Raw genomic sequence first — 17515 nt, 5'->3', positions numbered from 1 at the left:
TCCGCAGGTGTGCGCCGGGGTCCAGCGGGAGAGCCCACGTGGGGCAGGGGGGGACGGACACACACCGGAGGGGTGGCGCCCGCCTGTCCCGGGCGGCGGAGCTGCTGACCGTCGGCTCTCGGGGAGGCTCCTCCTTTCTGCGAGGGGAGGTTTCGTGCTCCGCTCCTGCACCGCGCCACACGGCTCCGCGTTCTCCTTCTTCTCTGTACTCCCCCAACCCTAACTGTGGTCCCGCCCGCCCCGGGCTGGCGCCGTGAGGCTGGACGGCGGCGCGGCGCGCGTGAGGCGGTGGCGGGGCGGGGGTCGCGCAGCCGCCTCTCGCAGCCTTCCCGCCCGCCCTCCCGCCGCCCCGGGCGGAGCCGCCCTCCCGCCGCCGGGCGTGAGGTGAGGTGGTGGGGGGGATGCCGACACAGAGGGACAGCAGCGGCAACAGCACCATGTCAGCTCCGGGCGGCGGAGGGGGCGGCCTGGGCGGGGACAGCGCCCACCAGGTGCGGGTCAAGGCCTACTACAAGGGGTGAGTCAGGGCGCGGAGCCCCTGGGGGCGGGAAGTGGGGACCGGGGCGCGGAGAGGCGGCGGGGCGGAGGGCGGCGGGGCTGCCTCGGGAGCCGGACACCGCCGGGGCCCGGCCTCCTGCCCGGTATCGCTGGTGAGCGGGGATGTACCGGAGGGGCCTCCGCGGCCCCGCTCGCCCGGCCTCCCCCGCACCCCGAGGCCCTGCTTGTTTACCTGCTGTCAGTAACGCCCGCGTGTGCCTCCGCAGCGCTCTGTTGGGGGGCGCGTGCCAAAATTCGTACTTAAACACCTTCAGGGTCCAGCTTTGGTCCTGATCTCTGTGTGTTAAGTGATATCCAGGTCTAAAGGACGGAGGTGTTTGAATGAAAACCTATTTAATCCGTTTTTAGACCATTTCCCAGACACCAGGTGATTTCCGAGGGAGTCTGTGAATGGCAAATGAGAGGCATCTACTGTCAATGATGCTCCCACTGTAAAAAAAAAAAAAAAACAAAAAAAAAAAGAGGAAAATACGCTAGAAGCCTGCACAATGAAAATCAGAATGTCGCTGGTCTAATTCAATGGCTCTCCAATAACATCATCTAAGGCAGAAGCATTCTACATTGGGTTCACAAAATGCCATTAAATAGTAACAGCTACAGGACCTAACTTTAAAAGCCTGGATGCAAGGGTTCATTGGGCCATTAAGCTTAAAAGGAGGTGATCTCAGCAGAAAAAAAATGTGGGTTGCATTTTTTTCGTTGAGATTGAATGCATGATACTCTCAACAGCTTCCTTCCAGTTATCTCTATTAAGTACCAGAAAAGATTTATTATATTTACAGTATTTACTCTCTGGTATTTCTAGCTTCATAATTTTAAGCTTCATAATTTATTGAAACCATGCTGAGCAGTTGATATGTGCTTGATTTCTGGCTTGTGTCTGCTTTGGGGCTTTTCTTGGCAAAAGTCTACAGAAGTACTGTAGAGACTGGCACGATCTCTGTGGCTATAAAGGACGTGTGAAACACTGTCAAAGTAATAGTATGTGAAATTCTAAGGTCTTTGTTTTACAGTCCCTTTAATCTACCATTTCTTAAGGACCTGGAGATGCCCCTGGCTATCAGGTGGCAGAAGTGTTCATTTGGTCAAGTGGTGAACTGAAGTGGGAACTCTTCTGGGTTAAAACCATTTCTTTTTCTTCTGCTGGGTCAGTTTTAATCTTGATCGTTTCCACATGCAATCACATAAATTCTTGCTATAGCACAGGGAGGCTGTGGTGCAAGAACAGAGAGAAAGCAGCTCAGGGTTGTGGGAGTGAGGAAGAAAACTGCTACATTGTGTAGGAATGCTGGCTCATGATACTTTAAATATTAGGTAATAATTTCACAGGCACTGGAATGTTTCTTTTGGGTCTCATCTATTGACTTTTTAGCTATTAATGCAATTATCAGTTTACTTTTAATAATGATACTGAGTCATACCGGGTGTTGGTTAACCATTGTGAATACCAACAAACTAACAAGCCGAATGCCTTAGTCATGATTTTTTTTTTTTGATCTAAACAAATTATTCTCTCTGCTTTCTTAAAACAGGGTCTCATGCTTGCTTCTGAGACTAGCACTATCAAGAAGTGGGTATCAAAGCAAAATACTTTACCTGCACTTACACTGGAATGACTTGGAGACTGATGTCTGGAACTGTAAATGCTGATATCAAGGGCAGCATTTTCCCCTTTCGTCAAATAAACTGCCTCAAGATTAGAGCTGGGTAGAGGATTTAATCTCTCTTAAATTTCCCCTTAATAGAAGCATCTAAGTGAGTTGTAGAAGTTACTGTGAAAGTCTTTCTAGGAAGGTCTTTTCAACTTCCAGAAGGAGTTTCTTGTTAAAGAGGGGAGAAAAAAAAAAGGCAACTCAAAAGTACAGATTCGGTCTTGAAACGGTTGGGAATCCGATAGTCAGGCTACTCGCTTGGGGCTTGAGACACTGTGCTTACCGACTCGGAGCAGAGAGCCGAAACTGAATCTGCAAAATGCCGCTCGGTCTGGCCAAGAGCCTAATTGCTTTTCTCAGCCAAGACAAAGACTTTCATGAAGAACTCTTTGAAGGGTCTTTTTTTTCATTCAACTCTGCAGTAGTGATTCTTTATCTCAAATTCATGAAATATGTAAAACCAGGAAGGAAAATTTTCCTAAAATGAACAGACATCATGAGAATATGAGGATGGGAGTTCCCGAGACTTGGGAATTAGGGCATTAGGTTGAGTTTATCCAGGTATTTCCTTCTATCAGGTAAGCCACGCTTATCTGTCTCATAGGCTTGGTTGTTTAAAATGCTGAAAATAGTCTTATCTATTTTGAAGAGTTACTGTAATCTGTGTGGTGTATGTAATAGAGGTTCCCAAGCGAGTTCATAGGAATTTACTGTATTACACCAAGTGTTTACCTACCTTTGTGTTGATACAGTAACAAAGTGTAGCAGCTTCAAACATGCAGCACCAAACAGCATCTGTAATTACAACCATTTCGGCTTGCTAATATTATTCAAAGTTTACCTTTTGTCTTATCTCATTTGTTGTAGATGCTTTTTGTCAGTTCAGTACAAGAAGCTATTATATCATTAATCTGTGTGGGGAGGATTGCGTTGTAGCAGTAGAGAGCAGGTAGGAATAATACACTGCTTGTGCACTAGGAATCCTGTAGAGTTAATGTTGTTGACTTAAAAACAACCCACAGCAAATTTGAAGAACAGTTTTTCTGTCACAGTTAGAACCGCTAGCTTGCGTTCTTCCAGTGCCTGACATGGATTTTTCCACTGTTTAAACTGTGTGGGCTGTAATGTGGTAGGACTTTTAATATAGTTAAAGGTATAGGTGACCAACGCTTTGCCCACCTTCAGCTTGGTTTGGTTCAAATGAAGGATACTCCTGACAAACCTCACAATACTTGTTAAACTTGCATCTTTTCTTAATTTTAATACATTTACGTGAGTGGGTAAAGTGGAAAAAAGAAGTTCAATTTTAATTTTAAAATCAAATGTACCTCCATAAATATTTCCAGGAAATTAATTTCTTAAGAATTTTTGAATTCTCGCATCCTTTCTTTATATTATTGTTCGGCTTGAATGCTTTCTGATCAGTTGTTCATCTCAGTGTGTTTCCTTGGCTTTTGAAGGTCAGGTTCTTCATTGGAGAGCATTCGGCTTAAGAAAGCTTCTGGTTTAAGCCTATGAACACATTTTCACCCCTTCTTGCTGTTTCAACATTGATTTCTTTTTCTGGTGATACATTTTTTCCAGAAAAACAGATTGTGGGAGCGGGCAATTTGAGACCTCAGACTTCCACTGGGGAAAGGGATACTTTAAATTGTTCTGAGTGGCAGTGCCTGAACCTTACAGTGCTGAAATGATACTGAAACAGCAAAATTCTCCAGGAATCTTGTATGGGTTAATTTAAGTGAGCTATAATTAGACATTATCAAAAGCCTTAGTGACTGACCCAGGCCTGTGATAAATACATGGCTATGTAGATAATATGTGATTATGTACCTGTATATTTCCACGTATGTAATAGCTGTGTTAGGCTGCAGGTGGAAGAATCTAAAGCAGTAGTCTCTCTTCTTACAGTGGATTGTTCTCTCACAGAAGCTTACGCTCAGAAGTGAAAAATGAGATATGGGTATTGAATTGCATTTAACTGTTGGCATTGGGGGGGTTTTGTTTTGTTTGGTCAGTTGTGGGTGGGTGGTTTTGTTTTTTTTTGTAAAAGGACATTACGAATTTTGGATGATCTGTAAAAGAGGCATGAAAAAAAGCTGATTTCAGAGGAAAGGTGGGGAAGATGGTGATGAGGTTCATGGTCTTCTAGAGACATTTAAAATCTGTTCTTGAATGTTCATGTTTAGATTTACCATTTGCATTTCCTCAGTCTTCCAGTGGTTTCTCTTTTACTGATTCTTCCATTTGCAGGGTATTGATTCAGGCAGGCCTTTTATTAGTCTGAATAGAATGATTGTTTATTGTAGTTTATATCTTCCATAAATATTAATATTTTAACTGAAAGCAACTTAGGACAAGTACTCTTCTTTATGTGCACGTTTCCTACTCACAGGTCCCTGATTAAGACCTATTTTAGTAGTACTAATACAAATTCTAAAAAAACCTGGTTCTTCATGGTTAATTGACACATTCAGATGTGGTGGTGCAAAGCGTGTGCTTGAAGCAGATTTTCTCCTCATTTCCTCTGTGTCATGAGGAGACAAATAAGGATATTATGCCTTAGAATAGCTTTATAACAAACATGCTTATTAAAAGCAGTGCATAAGCTTATCTTCGTCCGAAGGAAAGGACTATTTTCAAGATTTTTTTTTTCCCCACTTCTTAGTGAAAGAAAGCATTTTGTATTTTTTCATGCAAGGCAGCAGGCTATGGTCCACGTTAACTTTCCTTTGTTCTTTTTAATTTAGCCTACTAATTCTTGTTTAAAATGCCAATTTTTTTATCAGTAGAGTTTAGCTTCCTGTCTTATCTTGAGTGAATACAGCTTTTTCCTAATGAAGACCTCGTCGATGCGATGTTAAGCGCAAGAAGTGTGGAAAACACCATATAATGCAAAGGTGTGATAACAGAACCCCTCTGGAAGTGAGACCTGTCTCAGTAGAAAATGTTGGTGTCATCGGTATGGTTAAAATGGCAAAATAAAGCTTGTAGAAAGACCTGCAATATTTCAGTTTCTCTGTTATGTAAAGCTGGCTTCACATCTCTAGGAGGAGTGTGCTAGATGTTGCTTGTAGACCCTTGTTCATAGTTGCCTACATCTTTTTATGTTATTTTAAAATTTTTTATATGGTTATTAGCTAGGGTTCTCTGAAGGCCTAATTAGTGTTTGTTGTACCAGAGATGGTAAGATCTTCCAAACGTATTTAGTAGCTGTCCGATATGTGTCCTGTTGAAAGTGTTAGAGTAGTAATTTAGAGAACTTGCCTAACTCTAAAATAATAAAACTTTCTTTTAATTTGAAGGGCAACAGTTTTGCTACTTGAAGGTAGCAACAAGTAGGAAGAGTTTTTTTCAGTTGCTTTATAGATACAGAAGGATTCCTGGGCTGCTCAGTACATCTTAACATTGTGACTTTTTCTGTTCACTGTAGTACAGATAAATCTATTTTAAGTGGACTTGAATTATCAAATTTTAAAACCTGCTGAACAGTTTTTGCTAATATATAGGGTTTTTTTTAATCTTCAGTTTTTGCTAGAGCATCACTGGTTACAGCCTCTCGAGGATATGGTCTGTCACCTAATTCTTTGCTTGTCTGACAATAATACTCAGGTAGTCGCTGCAGCTTTTAACATACCCTTGCCTGTTACTGACTAGTTCCATTACAAAATAAGCTGCAATGGTTGAAATACTTCACTCTGACTTCTCAGTGCCCTTCAGAACTTAACTTTTTGTTTAAGAAGATACTCTAAAGTGAATATATCTGCACTAAAATGAGAATAAATACAGTATGAGTACAGTAAACTTTAGCACAAAAGGAGTGAGGCTGCTAAGTAAGCAGTGCCTTATTATTTCCTTCCCTGAAAAACAGGAAATACAGGTTGAGACTTTGCCTCCTAATACAACTACGTGGGTTTCCCTTTGGCTGATGCCTGTGTGTCTGTCACAGTAGTTCACTGTTAAATCTGCCTCGGTTCATAGAGACAAACGTTGGCGTTAGGTTTGCAGTTTGTGTCTGTTGAGAGAGGATGCAAAGGGAGAACTTTGTGTTGGAAAGAACACGGTTTGCCTCGTGGCATGGGCGCAACCGAGTGTTTCAAATGAATCCCTGTGTGCCCCAAGGCGTTGTGCTGTGTGTAAATACTGGGGTCTGAATATTGTTTTGTTTTGCATTTTGTCTCATGTGGAAAGAAGAGGAGCAATTTCTCAACCGAATAATGTGGCAGCTTTTTGACTGCTTTATTCAGGTTGTTGAAGATGTGTCATTTCAGTGTCCTAACCATTTGCTGGAGTCTTTCCCTTGACTAAACTAACTCTGATCATGCGCATAAATCCTGAAATAAGCTAGCTGTTCTTCTAGAGTGCTTAGAAGTTGCTAGTTTACTTTATTCATGCTGCTGAATGTAAAGGAGCCTCAGGCACGTGTGTTTATCACGTGTGTTCCCTGCCAGTCCTGAAAGTGGTTTGGGTTCAGTGACCACGGTATCTTAAGTCACCTTCTTGATACCCCTCTGCGCATGCACAAGACGATTCAAAGATGTTTAACTTGCTGCATTTGTACACTTCAGTCTAGTAGGTACACTGATGTCAATTTTGACCAGATATAAACTTCGTTGCTTCAATTACTTTTTTCCCCGACCAAACAGTGCTGGCGGCTGGCCCCAACTGAGACAAACCTCAGCTAGCTGAGGTTTTTATGGGAAGATTAGTCTCGTAGCTCAAACGCTGGGTTTATGCAAGGTGTTTGAAGAGTAGTGCTGTAAACAGCCTTCTCTCTTTTCCTTCTCCTCCTCCCTCTGAAATGTATCTCTGAAATCCTTTGTTTAAAGGACTGCAACCCTGAGTCACCTGTTCCCCTTTAAGGCCCAGCAAATACCAAGGCAATGGGTCAGCATTTTATGTTAACATATTTAAAACACCAGGTTAACTAACTTCTAATCTTAACTATAACAGAAATACCCATTCTGCATAACAGTAAAGCAGTAAATTTTAATTCTACGTGTATATGTGTCTGTCCGCCTTCCCTGTCATCGCAGTGAAGCATCGTGGGTCTTTTTTTTTTAAAGGTACTTTCAATATTTGGAGCACCCCTTATAATCTGCTAGGAAACCAGTTTAATAATTTTCATTACTTTTTCTTAACATCTACACAATCAAAATTTAGTTGGAGGAGGTGTCTGTGTTCTTACAAAACATTTTGGTATCTAACAACAAAATAACTGCTAAAGAGCAAGCAAAACCAGCAATACATTAATAGCATCCTTCAAAATTTTTGCAGCATTTCATTCTTCTCTTTCCATTGGTATAATATTTCTGTGTGTGGTTAATATCTGCTGCAATTCACTTTGTAGTTATTTGGGCATTTAAATCTTCATTTTTCTTAAGCAGATACCTGGAGGATTAGATGTCAATTAGTTGGTAATAAAAATCACTTGGAGCCTGACTTGACTGTAGGAAGGGAACTTACGTGCTTTATTCTACTTCAATATTTTTTAGGGGACTGCAGCAGGTACGGGTTTTACATTAGTGGTATTCGGAAGGTGTTGGAGGTGATGATGAAGTGCTACATATTACGGTATAATTTCTCAAATTTACTTTTCTCTTGCTCAGGGACATCATGATAACATATTTTGAACCTTCCATCTCATATGAGGGATTGTGCAATGAAGTTCGAGACATGTGCTCCTTTGACAACGAACAGCTTTTCACCATGAAATGGATTGATGAAGAAGGTAAATTCTCATCATACTTGTCAATAGTTGCTCGGCTTTCTAGCTTTCCTCTCCCTTTCATCTTTTCCTTTCTCTCTGCCTTCATAAGATAAGCTTATAAAACCTACTTCATAAGTATATTTTAAAAATAATAAATGTCACTCCAAAAATAATGGTTATCCAATACCTTTGTACGTATATCTTAATGAAAAGGTGGTTGTTTCAAACTGCTTAGTGTGTAGCTCTCTTCTTTTTCTTTAGTTTTCTTTTTTTCTTTTTTCCCCCCTTATAACCAAAGAAAACCCCAGTGTTTATCAAAATGTGAATTCAATGTTAGGATTTTTTATGAAAGGATTAGAAAGTGTTCCCTTATACTGCTGAAGAAGATCCCCATAAGTCTTAAATCTTTGAAGAAGAGTTAAGCTAAGCTTAAATCATACAAATGACAGTATTTATGTAAAATATTGATACAATTTAATATGTAGCTGAGCTGTATGTATAACCAAAAGCACTATATTTTGAGTGTTTGTATCAGCTGTTACTTTGGCAACCTAAAGGCTATTAACATGTAGCTACTAATGAAACTTTCTAAATGTAAACAGAGAAATTACTTGTCTGAGTGATGTATAGTAACTTTTATCAAAGTGCAGTAACAGCCTCAGCTGAGAACTCTTGTTATCTCTAGAGCTTACGTTATCCATGTTAAGGTTCATCTCAGATGAAAAAAATGTTCAGAGTCTGTTCTCCCTTTTCCTTCACAGATGAAGTCCAGTTGAGCTGTGTGTATACATTACTAATTTTTTGAAAAGATTACTTGTAGTTCCTGTTTTCTGTGTAGAATTGGTGTATTCTGCACGTGGGTTTTGAGCTACACCAAAGAGATGTCTGAGTTATGAAATAGCTGTTGAGTTGCTTTAGCGTGCTAAGTACTTGATGCAATACATAAAAGGCCGTAATGTGCAGTGATTTGTCGGCAGTGATTAGTATTTGTACGCCGTCATTAGCATAAATGGTGCTTATGGAACTGTTTCCTCCCCTTTGCACAGCTTTCCCATTCAAAACTGAGTGAGCGCCAGTTTATTCAGAGCTTAAAGCTAAACATGGACCAAAGCTGATTTTTGGAAGTGCTCTATGGGCAGGTGTGTTGAAGACTATGTTGTCCTGGGAGTCTGAGCAGATTATCCTCCTTTTATTTTTCCCTCATCATTCCAAAGTTCTTTATACCAGGCGGAGGCTGGTATAATGTTTACAGCATGAATAATGTTTACGACTGAACTGTGCAGTGATGCTGTTTGAGTTGAGCATTTACTTCATAGTAAGCCGGCTGTTCTGCTTTATCTTGAGGAAGATAATAGACTCCGCACTGAAGAGTCTGCAGTGTCGGTCATAGTAAGAAGTACCTATCTTTTTATTAAAACATTAGTAGGAGATTTTGTGCAGATTCAACGATGTACTTGAAGCAACAGATTGTTCTGTCTTAATTTCTGCTCTTTAATTAGATAGGGGTGAAAAAAAAAGGAATGCTGCAGTTTGACTAAATTATTTTCATGTTTTTGCATAGGATTCAATTTTTGCAAGCAATCTGTGTTTGCTTTAATTATTGACTTCCAGTTTAATGCCAGTGGAAAAGTTGCTAATCTGGTGATGAGGAGAATGTTGAAAAAAAAATCCCCCCATCTTTATTATGAGTAATTCTTGCATCAACAATGCATGGCTTCTTGCCAAGACCCCTGCCTACTCTCTTTTTCTCCACGACTCTTTGGTGATTTCAGTTGGTATTCTTTCTAGAAACTCAAAATTTGCTTTCTTGGAAAATTCCTGTATCGCATCCTCTTGACTAAAACTGAAGTTCGCTCTCTGATAGTAGCGTGAGGAAAGGTGGGTACTGTGGGCTGGTATTTGTTATACTACTACCCATGCTTCTGTATCTGTAAGGCGAGATGCAGTGTCTAGGCCATCTCTTCACTACTTCCTGACTGCGCTGCTTGATCAGATGAGTGACTAAACCAGGTTTACCTAGTCACTAAGGTTTATTTGTCATGTACTAAATGTCTCTAGCTTTTGCAAGATGCAGAGCATCGTGTATAACTACTTGTATTTCATAGAGGTAATAGCACACAAAGGCAGACCTGACTTAGTTGAGTGGAATCCCTTCAATAAATGCTCAGATGCAACTGGAAAATAGAAAGAGCTTGATCTGATTTTAGACAAGTTTCTATTTTATCTGTATGCAATCATTTCATCTTACCTCTGCCTTCTGAAATGTCCTGTAGATTGGACACTAGCCTTATGTTTCTGTTCAGTCTGTTGTTTCTTGCTATATAATTCAAAAGTAAATATTTTACTCTGACTCTTATCCCAGCTGTCTTTGGCTGCAAAACTTGTACTACTCCAAACTTGTTAAAAAAGTATGTCTATAAACCTTCTGTTCCTGGTTTGAAGCATGGTGCGTGTTCTTGAGAGCCTCCTTTTCTTCTGCCAAAAAGAAACACAGAACTGTTTGCAGAGGTGTCAGAAACAACTAAAGAAAAACTGGTTTGTTGATTCCCATAGTGAGTCTGAATAAATAGTTGTTCCTTCTCCTCCCCCCGTGCTCCGCACGGTGGTGGGTAGGCAGTTCGATATCCAGATAAGCTAATTGCAGGGGGGAGGTGGTGTGGTGAAAAATGACTACAACTGGCTTCGAAGTCCTGAGGATTATGACATGTGGAAAAGAATAAAGACAGAATGCTACAAATGGACAGTTCATTACTAATATTTTAGCAATAGAAAAGAATGAACACATTAGAAGCAAAACAAATTAACTAGAAAAACTTCTGGTAGGGTGAGTTTTAAATACCCATCTACCTGCTAGGTGCGTGGCTCTACCAAAAAGCCTTAGCAGTGCCTGTATTCATTTTGGTATCTTGTGGTACGAAACAAGAAGAGAATAGTTAATTGACTGTTGCTGGTTAACTTTCAAACCATGGTATTGACCAAAGACTCAAAGCAGTGAAACTTTCAGATTGGATCCAGTTCATCTGAGGTGGAAGTTGTTCTGCCTTCCTCCAGTTCAGTTACCCACAACCATTTTACCACTTCTGGGTGTGGAAAGTAGGATTTCTGTTAAAAAATTGAAACGCTCTGTGACAGTAGACTCACTACGTGGGATTTTGGCTAGAAAGAAGCTTGTTCTGCTCATGTGCTGGAGTACGAGCAGGCAGAGATAAGTCCCATGCTCCACACAGAACAACTTCTGTAGGTGGAGGGGAGAAAAAAGTTGAACTAATAACCAGGACTTTTTCCTTCGGGGCGGTGACGATTCAGATTCAACATTGCTTTAAAAATGTTTCGGTTGTAGTATTATTTTGAACAAGGTTTCTTCTTTTAGAGGGATATTTTTTTTAAATAATGTTCCTAATCTGCATCAGACACGGACAAAACCGTTTTGTTGCATGATCATTCCTTTCAGTCTTTCTAGCCATTTCCAAACACTGCCAGACACAGGTGATCGGTTAAAATATCAGATGAAGTCCTTTAGATGAATCGTGAGAAACAGGTAAAGTGCAGGCTGTGTGTCTGTAGGAGTATGAACCAACACTAGAATTTAAGGTCCTTCTTGCTCCTGATCCTGAACACAGCAGATCTCTAGCCGGATCTCATTTTTTCCTCGCCCACCTCATCAGTAGGTTTTAAACCTACCTATCTATGTGTCAAAATTGCCCTGATATAATTAAGTGTTGTTTAATGATTCTCAAATACCTTTGTGGATACATGTTATTTTTTTAGAAGCAAAAAGTAGATATCTACAAAGAGACCATAGTCAGTCTTGAACTGTGACTTCTGAAACACAGGTTTGTTAAAGCAATCCACTGCAGTCTTGTCAGAGAAACTTTAAAATACGTGCCAAATACTTGTGTGATAATCTGCTCCATCCCAAATGGTCAACAAAAGCTGCAATTGTTTTACAAAAAAGAAAAGAAATGCCAACCACTCCACACCTGTTTATTTTTCCTGCCTTGGTGCCCTTTCTTTAAGGGATTTTACTTCAAATAGTCCTGTGAGTGTGAAAGCAGTAGTTAAAAATCAGAAAAATGGGGTGTTTTCGCTTAGGTTACGTGGTTTGTCCAGTGTCTTGATTGAGGTTTGAGGAAAGGCTAGAGGTCTAACTGCTTTTGCACCTCCTGGTTAAAGTCTTGGCAATGTTGAAGGAGCTGTGAAAATAGAATTGACTCAGTTCTAATTAAAAATCCATGAAATAAAATGGAATCTTATAAGGATTTTAGGTGCAGGAAGGTAACCTGCACCTCCTGTACTGAAATGATGTGCAACCAATTACATCATGCAGCAGATGAAACCAATGGTGTTTTGTGATTATGATCTGCTCGCCTCTTGGGAATATCTCATATTTTTATTTTTCCTGAAAGCATTCAATATGACTACCCTTTCACATGTACTCTCTGAACAGCGTTAAAAAGAAATACTACCACACTTGAGAATACCGTTCTGTTTTGCTACAATAATTATCTCAGAACTGACTGCGAGGGAACTGTTGAACACTACAGAACTAACTGGATTGAGTTTTGTGGTGTTTTCTTTCTACAGGAGATCCATGTACAGTTTCTTCCCAGCTGGAGTTAGAAGAGGCCTTTCGGTTGTATGAACTAAACAAGGATTCAGAGCTTCTAATTCATGGTATGGCGAAATTTACGGCATTACTTCTCATGTTTGTACCTGTGCATAAGTGGAATTTTTACCTTGCATTGTCTGGGTCTCTTGCGCAGCCTCCTCAGTTAAAGCCTGTTGTGGCATTCTGTCAAGAGGATGCTGCTGAAGACCACGCACTGTGTTTTTTATCTGTCAGCACTTTGTCAATGTTCTTTATTAAATTAAGGGAGGAAAAAATACTTTGCTGTTAGTTCATTAATGAATGACAGCCCCCATCTCTCTCATTCATTCACCCCAAATGCCTTCGTACGCTTGCTGGCAACAAATGGTAGAAGATACATAGTACAGTGTTCTACACTTTGTTATTGATGAGTACTTCAGAGCAGCATCTACATTAGGAAAAGAAGTTGATGAGCTCCATTTGTGATGACAGATTAGTCAAAAGTTTGACTTTTCTAAAATTAAGTACTAGAGACCAGTTTTGAACCTAATAATATCGTGCCCCTGTTTGATGTGTAATTGTTCAATTTTTATTTTTCAGGGTTATGTGCCTGTTTTGGTAGCTTCTGCAGTACAGTTTTCTTACTGTTTGTGACTTTTTAGAAGCAGAAGATATATTTCAGTTTAACAGAGATTATAGGAGAAAATCAGGGGATCATTGTAAAGAGTGTTAGTGGGTGTGTTATGCTACAGTGTCTTAACATGGTCCTCTAAAAGGATGCAAAAAATCTAGTTCACCATCAGCTCATTTGGAAGGAAGAGAGAGCTTTTCGGCTTCCCACAAAGACTTTTTAGAAGTGGTAGAAGAATGTAAACTGTTTCTATATATATTTCACTGTTTCTGTATATACTACTTCAGTATATGTTTTGCTCTGCCCTTTCTCCATATATTTTTGTGTTTGATAAGCTGCTGATTAAACCAGCACCAGGGCTAACTCTCCCCAGCTATACTTCTCTCTGACCGTTTCTAAAGCTCGTGAGAAGCCAGAATAATTCCTTTTTTTCTAGTGCCTTTCTTGAGGAAGTAACTTGGTTTATTCTGCTTCTTGCTCGTGTTTCTCACGTATATCACTGTTTTTTCAGGCACCTGCTCTGGCACAAGGTTTTGTAAAAATGCAGTCTATGCTGTCTTCCTAAATGGTTGAATGCCTTTCAGAAGTGTTGTATTTAACCCAATGATTTATTTTCTGTCTGAATTAAAAATTAATCAGAAGTTAATGTTTTTCTTGCAGTATTTCCTTGTGTACCAGAACGGCCTGGGATGCCTTGTCCAGGAGAAGATAGTAAGTAGGCATTTTAGTTAAGTACATAAAATCAGGGGTTCAGATTTCCTGTTTTAGAAGATTTTGATATTCTATGGTTTGGCATCCTACACTTATAAATAACGTAGATCTCTACAAATTAAATATTTTAAAGGAATAGGAAGTCTTGCTGAACTTAAATGTTGTTTGTCACCTATGAATCCTTGTTAATAAGCATTTCACGTTCATGTTAACTATCCATGTCACACTGCTTTACTTGCTTGTGCCTCTTCTGTCCTGACAGTTTTTTATCCTATTCCTGTCTTTTTAGTAGTTGCCAGATTGCTGCTGACTAATGTGAACAAAGGCTTGTAACCACTGGTAACTGATGGTAATGACTTGTCATGTCACCAGTTAGAGATCTGTGGTTAATTAATCTTAAATTCATCTTAAATGTTTAGGTACTCTCAGGAGTATTCTCCAAAAAACTCTTACGTTAGCTAACGTACTAGACGTTAAAGAGGTAATTTTCCCTCTGTCTTAAAATTCTGTAGAAGAGTGTGTGTCTGTTATGCGTGCACATACCTGTCAGCTTGCTATCCAAGTCTCTGACAAATGTAAATGTGTGTGCTGAAAAGTTAACTTCGGCAGTATGGATAATGCTGCGTTTCTGAAAAGATGAGGTTGCGGACTGAGTCAGAACTAGATTTGCATCTCGGTGTAGTTTTGCATATTCTAGGTTTCAGTTTGGGTTCCTGACATGCCTCTAGTAACAAAAAATAAAAACCCAAGCAGTGGCAGCTGTGGATCTAAAGCACTGGAGGATTTGTGCAAGCGATCTTATAAATCAGGGCATGCTCCTGAAATACACCTTCTTTCCTCCTTCGCTTTCCCCACAGCTCCTCCCCGAGTTTAGGTGAGGTAGGTGCAGACTTTGCACACAAGTGTTTGTATTGTTTGGGCAGTTTTCCTTGTCTTGACTCACTGTTCATTTTAATCTCGGAGAAGCAGAATTAACTTTGAATTGATCGGGTTATTTGACTTCAAATTTTCTCCAAAACTTAAAAAAAATCAAAAAGGTATTTGGAACATTACTCTGTGTTTTTGTGAAGTGCAGGAGTGAAACTCTACTCTGCAAATCACTACACGGAAAGGTCCATGAGAAGGTGTCATAGTTCTGTGTTCATATTTTTATGGATATAATCGTATGTTTTTCCTCTTAGAATCCATTTATCGCCGAGGCGCCCGCCGGTGGCGAAAGCTCTATTGTGCAAATGGTCACACTTTCCAAGCCAAACGATTTAACAGGGTGAGACTCTTGTTGGGTACTTAAAACCATGGTACAGGGATGTCTTTCTTTTGTAATTACAGTGTCGCTGCCTTGAAAAACTATAAGGTAGTTTTTTCTTCTCGTTTTCATTGTTTGTCTGTAGTATGTAGACTTTTGGTAACCCTGTTGTTTCAGGACACTTAATCGTTATTAAATTTTCAAGACCTTAAAATTGAAAAAAAAAAATTGGTTGCGGTTCACTTTATATATACTCTGAAACCATGATATCAATCATATAAATGCCCCTGTGTTCCCTTGAAATCTTCTCAGAGGGGAAACTTGAACACTGGCATTAGATGACTGGGAGCTCAGAGTACATTTTATGTTCTTTAAATTCTGGGAGTAAAAAGGTCTGAAGTCACTTATGATGCTCAGACTTTTCTTTCATGACTTTTAAATGAAAAACTGAGGTCTTTCTCCAAACAGCCTGCTTATGATGGCATGTAACACCTGAAAATAACAAATAATTTGTAATATTTTTAAGAAGAAATGGTCAAATATAATTAGCTAAGGACCAGGAAGGTTATCTGTTGTATTTAGAAAAAAATGAGAGCAAAAAAACCAAACCCAAAATATATGAAAAAGCTGGGTTCCTTGACAGCTTCAATAATCTTTCCTCCTTTTCAAAGCTTAGTGTATTGTGCGCTTAATGCTTGAGATTGTCTCCACTAAATTTCATCTTGAGCATCCTTTGTATCTTAACTGCTCTTCGGTTTTGGTTTTTGTTTTGTTTTCTTTTTTTTTAACCTCCCCTGGTCAAAGGCTGTCAAGGCACCGCAGTTTAATCACTTTCCACCCTTGCTTTCATAGACATCCTGTTTTGATGGCTCTTTTGAATTGTTTTGTGAGTGTCCTTCAGTGGCGATCTTCCCATTTCCTCTAATCTGGTGTTTTAACGTGTTGAAGCGTTTGCTCTCCTGCCTTCCTCTGTACAAATGTAAGGACTCACCTACACAGAGAGATGAGGAGACATGTAGCGGATTAGCTTGGGCACGGCAGCCTGCTGATTTGGCTGCAGGGCGCTTGACCTGGAGTTGGCTTGTGTCTCTCTGGGTCTGCGCAGCAGAAGAGGCTGGCTGTGCCTGCACCTTCCCATGTAGATGCACGCTTTGTGTATGGCTGTTGCTGCTTATTGTTCAGTTCTAATTTTTTATATCCTCTGTATTGTATCTGTCTGTTGGTTCTTAAAGGTTTCAGGTAGAGACTCTTGGCATAGTGGCAGGTTCAGTAGGGATCTCCTGATCTCCTATCCTATGTTCTTTGTTAATGAAAGTGTGGCTGAATAGTTTTGTTTGGGGTTTTCTTGTCGCGTTTTCTTGTGGTGGTGTGTTTTTTTGTTTGGGTTTTTTTTTATTTAGTTTTGCTCTTTAATTGGTTTTGTTGGTTTGTCATTCTAGAGAGCTCATTGTGCCATCTGCACCGACCGGATATGGGGCCTGGGTCGCCAAGGATACAAATGCATCAATTGCAAACTCCTTGTTCACAAGAAGTGTCACAAACTTGTCAGTATTGAATGTGGCCGTCATACACTGCAACCAGTAAGTAAAACTTAACTGAAAAGTTGTCTTTAAAAAACAACACGTGACCAAGCAAACAAAAAAGCCCATTTTATACTAGTGGTTTTCAGATTGTAGTCTGCAAATAATCGCATTAGGTAAAACATCATTCTTTATGGTTACTGTGACACTTTGCAAGGAAGTTTGGGAATCAGCAGAATGGCAACTTAGTTGCAAGACAGGCATCTAACTTGCACATCTGGTATTTTTTCCTGTTTCAAATATAAACGTATCAGTGATGTTTATCTCATCCTTCACTACATTGTTACATAGCATGTGCGCACACTTAAGCATACCGTTTTGCATCTTCGAAGTGAGGTACAGGTAAAATAAATTCTCTAAACATCCGTTAGAATATTTCCCATTTCACAGATAAGGAAGATGAAGTGCAGAAGTTTTGACTTTTCACCCAAGAAATTCAATCATTCTTAGTTCTTAAGTTCCCAGAAAGATTTAGATGATTACTGCTCCTGGTTTAATATTAATAGCAGACAGCTATAGGTCAACATTTTGTTAATTCACTTAGCTAATAATATGCACTGCTGAAGTACTTGAGCTTTTGTGTCTCGCTTCTCATCTGCTGTACTTCTTTTCTCTGTTGTACTAAATTGTCACTTCAACAGCTTCTGGAAACATGTCATAACTTCTGGAAAATAGGTAAAATAAGGACTGCAGTGGTTTCTTTGATTGTATATGGATTAGAGCAGTAACTATTTTGACTAATCAAGTTAAAAAGTAGCTAGATTATACTCCTCAGGGATCATTACTTTCATTTATTGTCCCTAAAATAATGTGTCTCACACTTGGACAGTCTGTTACAA

General features: G+C 39.8%; 1 protein-coding gene across 1 annotated transcript in view; it reads left to right on the top strand.

Moving 5' to 3' along the window:
* Window positions 1-247: 247 nt before the first annotated feature.
* PRKCI (protein kinase C iota) overlaps window positions 248-17515 on the top strand; it is a 29110-nt gene continuing 11842 nt past the window's right edge. Inside the window, exons 1-6 of the mRNA XM_075098496.1 lie at window positions 248-517; window positions 7820-7941; window positions 12505-12594; window positions 13800-13850; window positions 15032-15117; window positions 16536-16676. Of these exons, the coding sequence (XP_074954597.1) occupies window positions 402-517; window positions 7820-7941; window positions 12505-12594; window positions 13800-13850; window positions 15032-15117; window positions 16536-16676 (606 nt within the window). The 5' untranslated portion in view covers window positions 248-401. The remainder of the gene's footprint in view (window positions 518-7819; window positions 7942-12504; window positions 12595-13799; window positions 13851-15031; window positions 15118-16535; window positions 16677-17515) is intronic.

Source organism: Phalacrocorax aristotelis, chromosome 7 (assembly GCF_949628215.1).
Source record: "Phalacrocorax aristotelis chromosome 7, bGulAri2.1, whole genome shotgun sequence".
Taxonomy (NCBI): domain Eukaryota; kingdom Metazoa; phylum Chordata; class Aves; order Suliformes; family Phalacrocoracidae; genus Phalacrocorax; species Phalacrocorax aristotelis.
The sequence above is the reverse complement of the archived record's forward strand: the minus strand, read 5'-3'. Positions and strand labels throughout refer to the sequence as shown.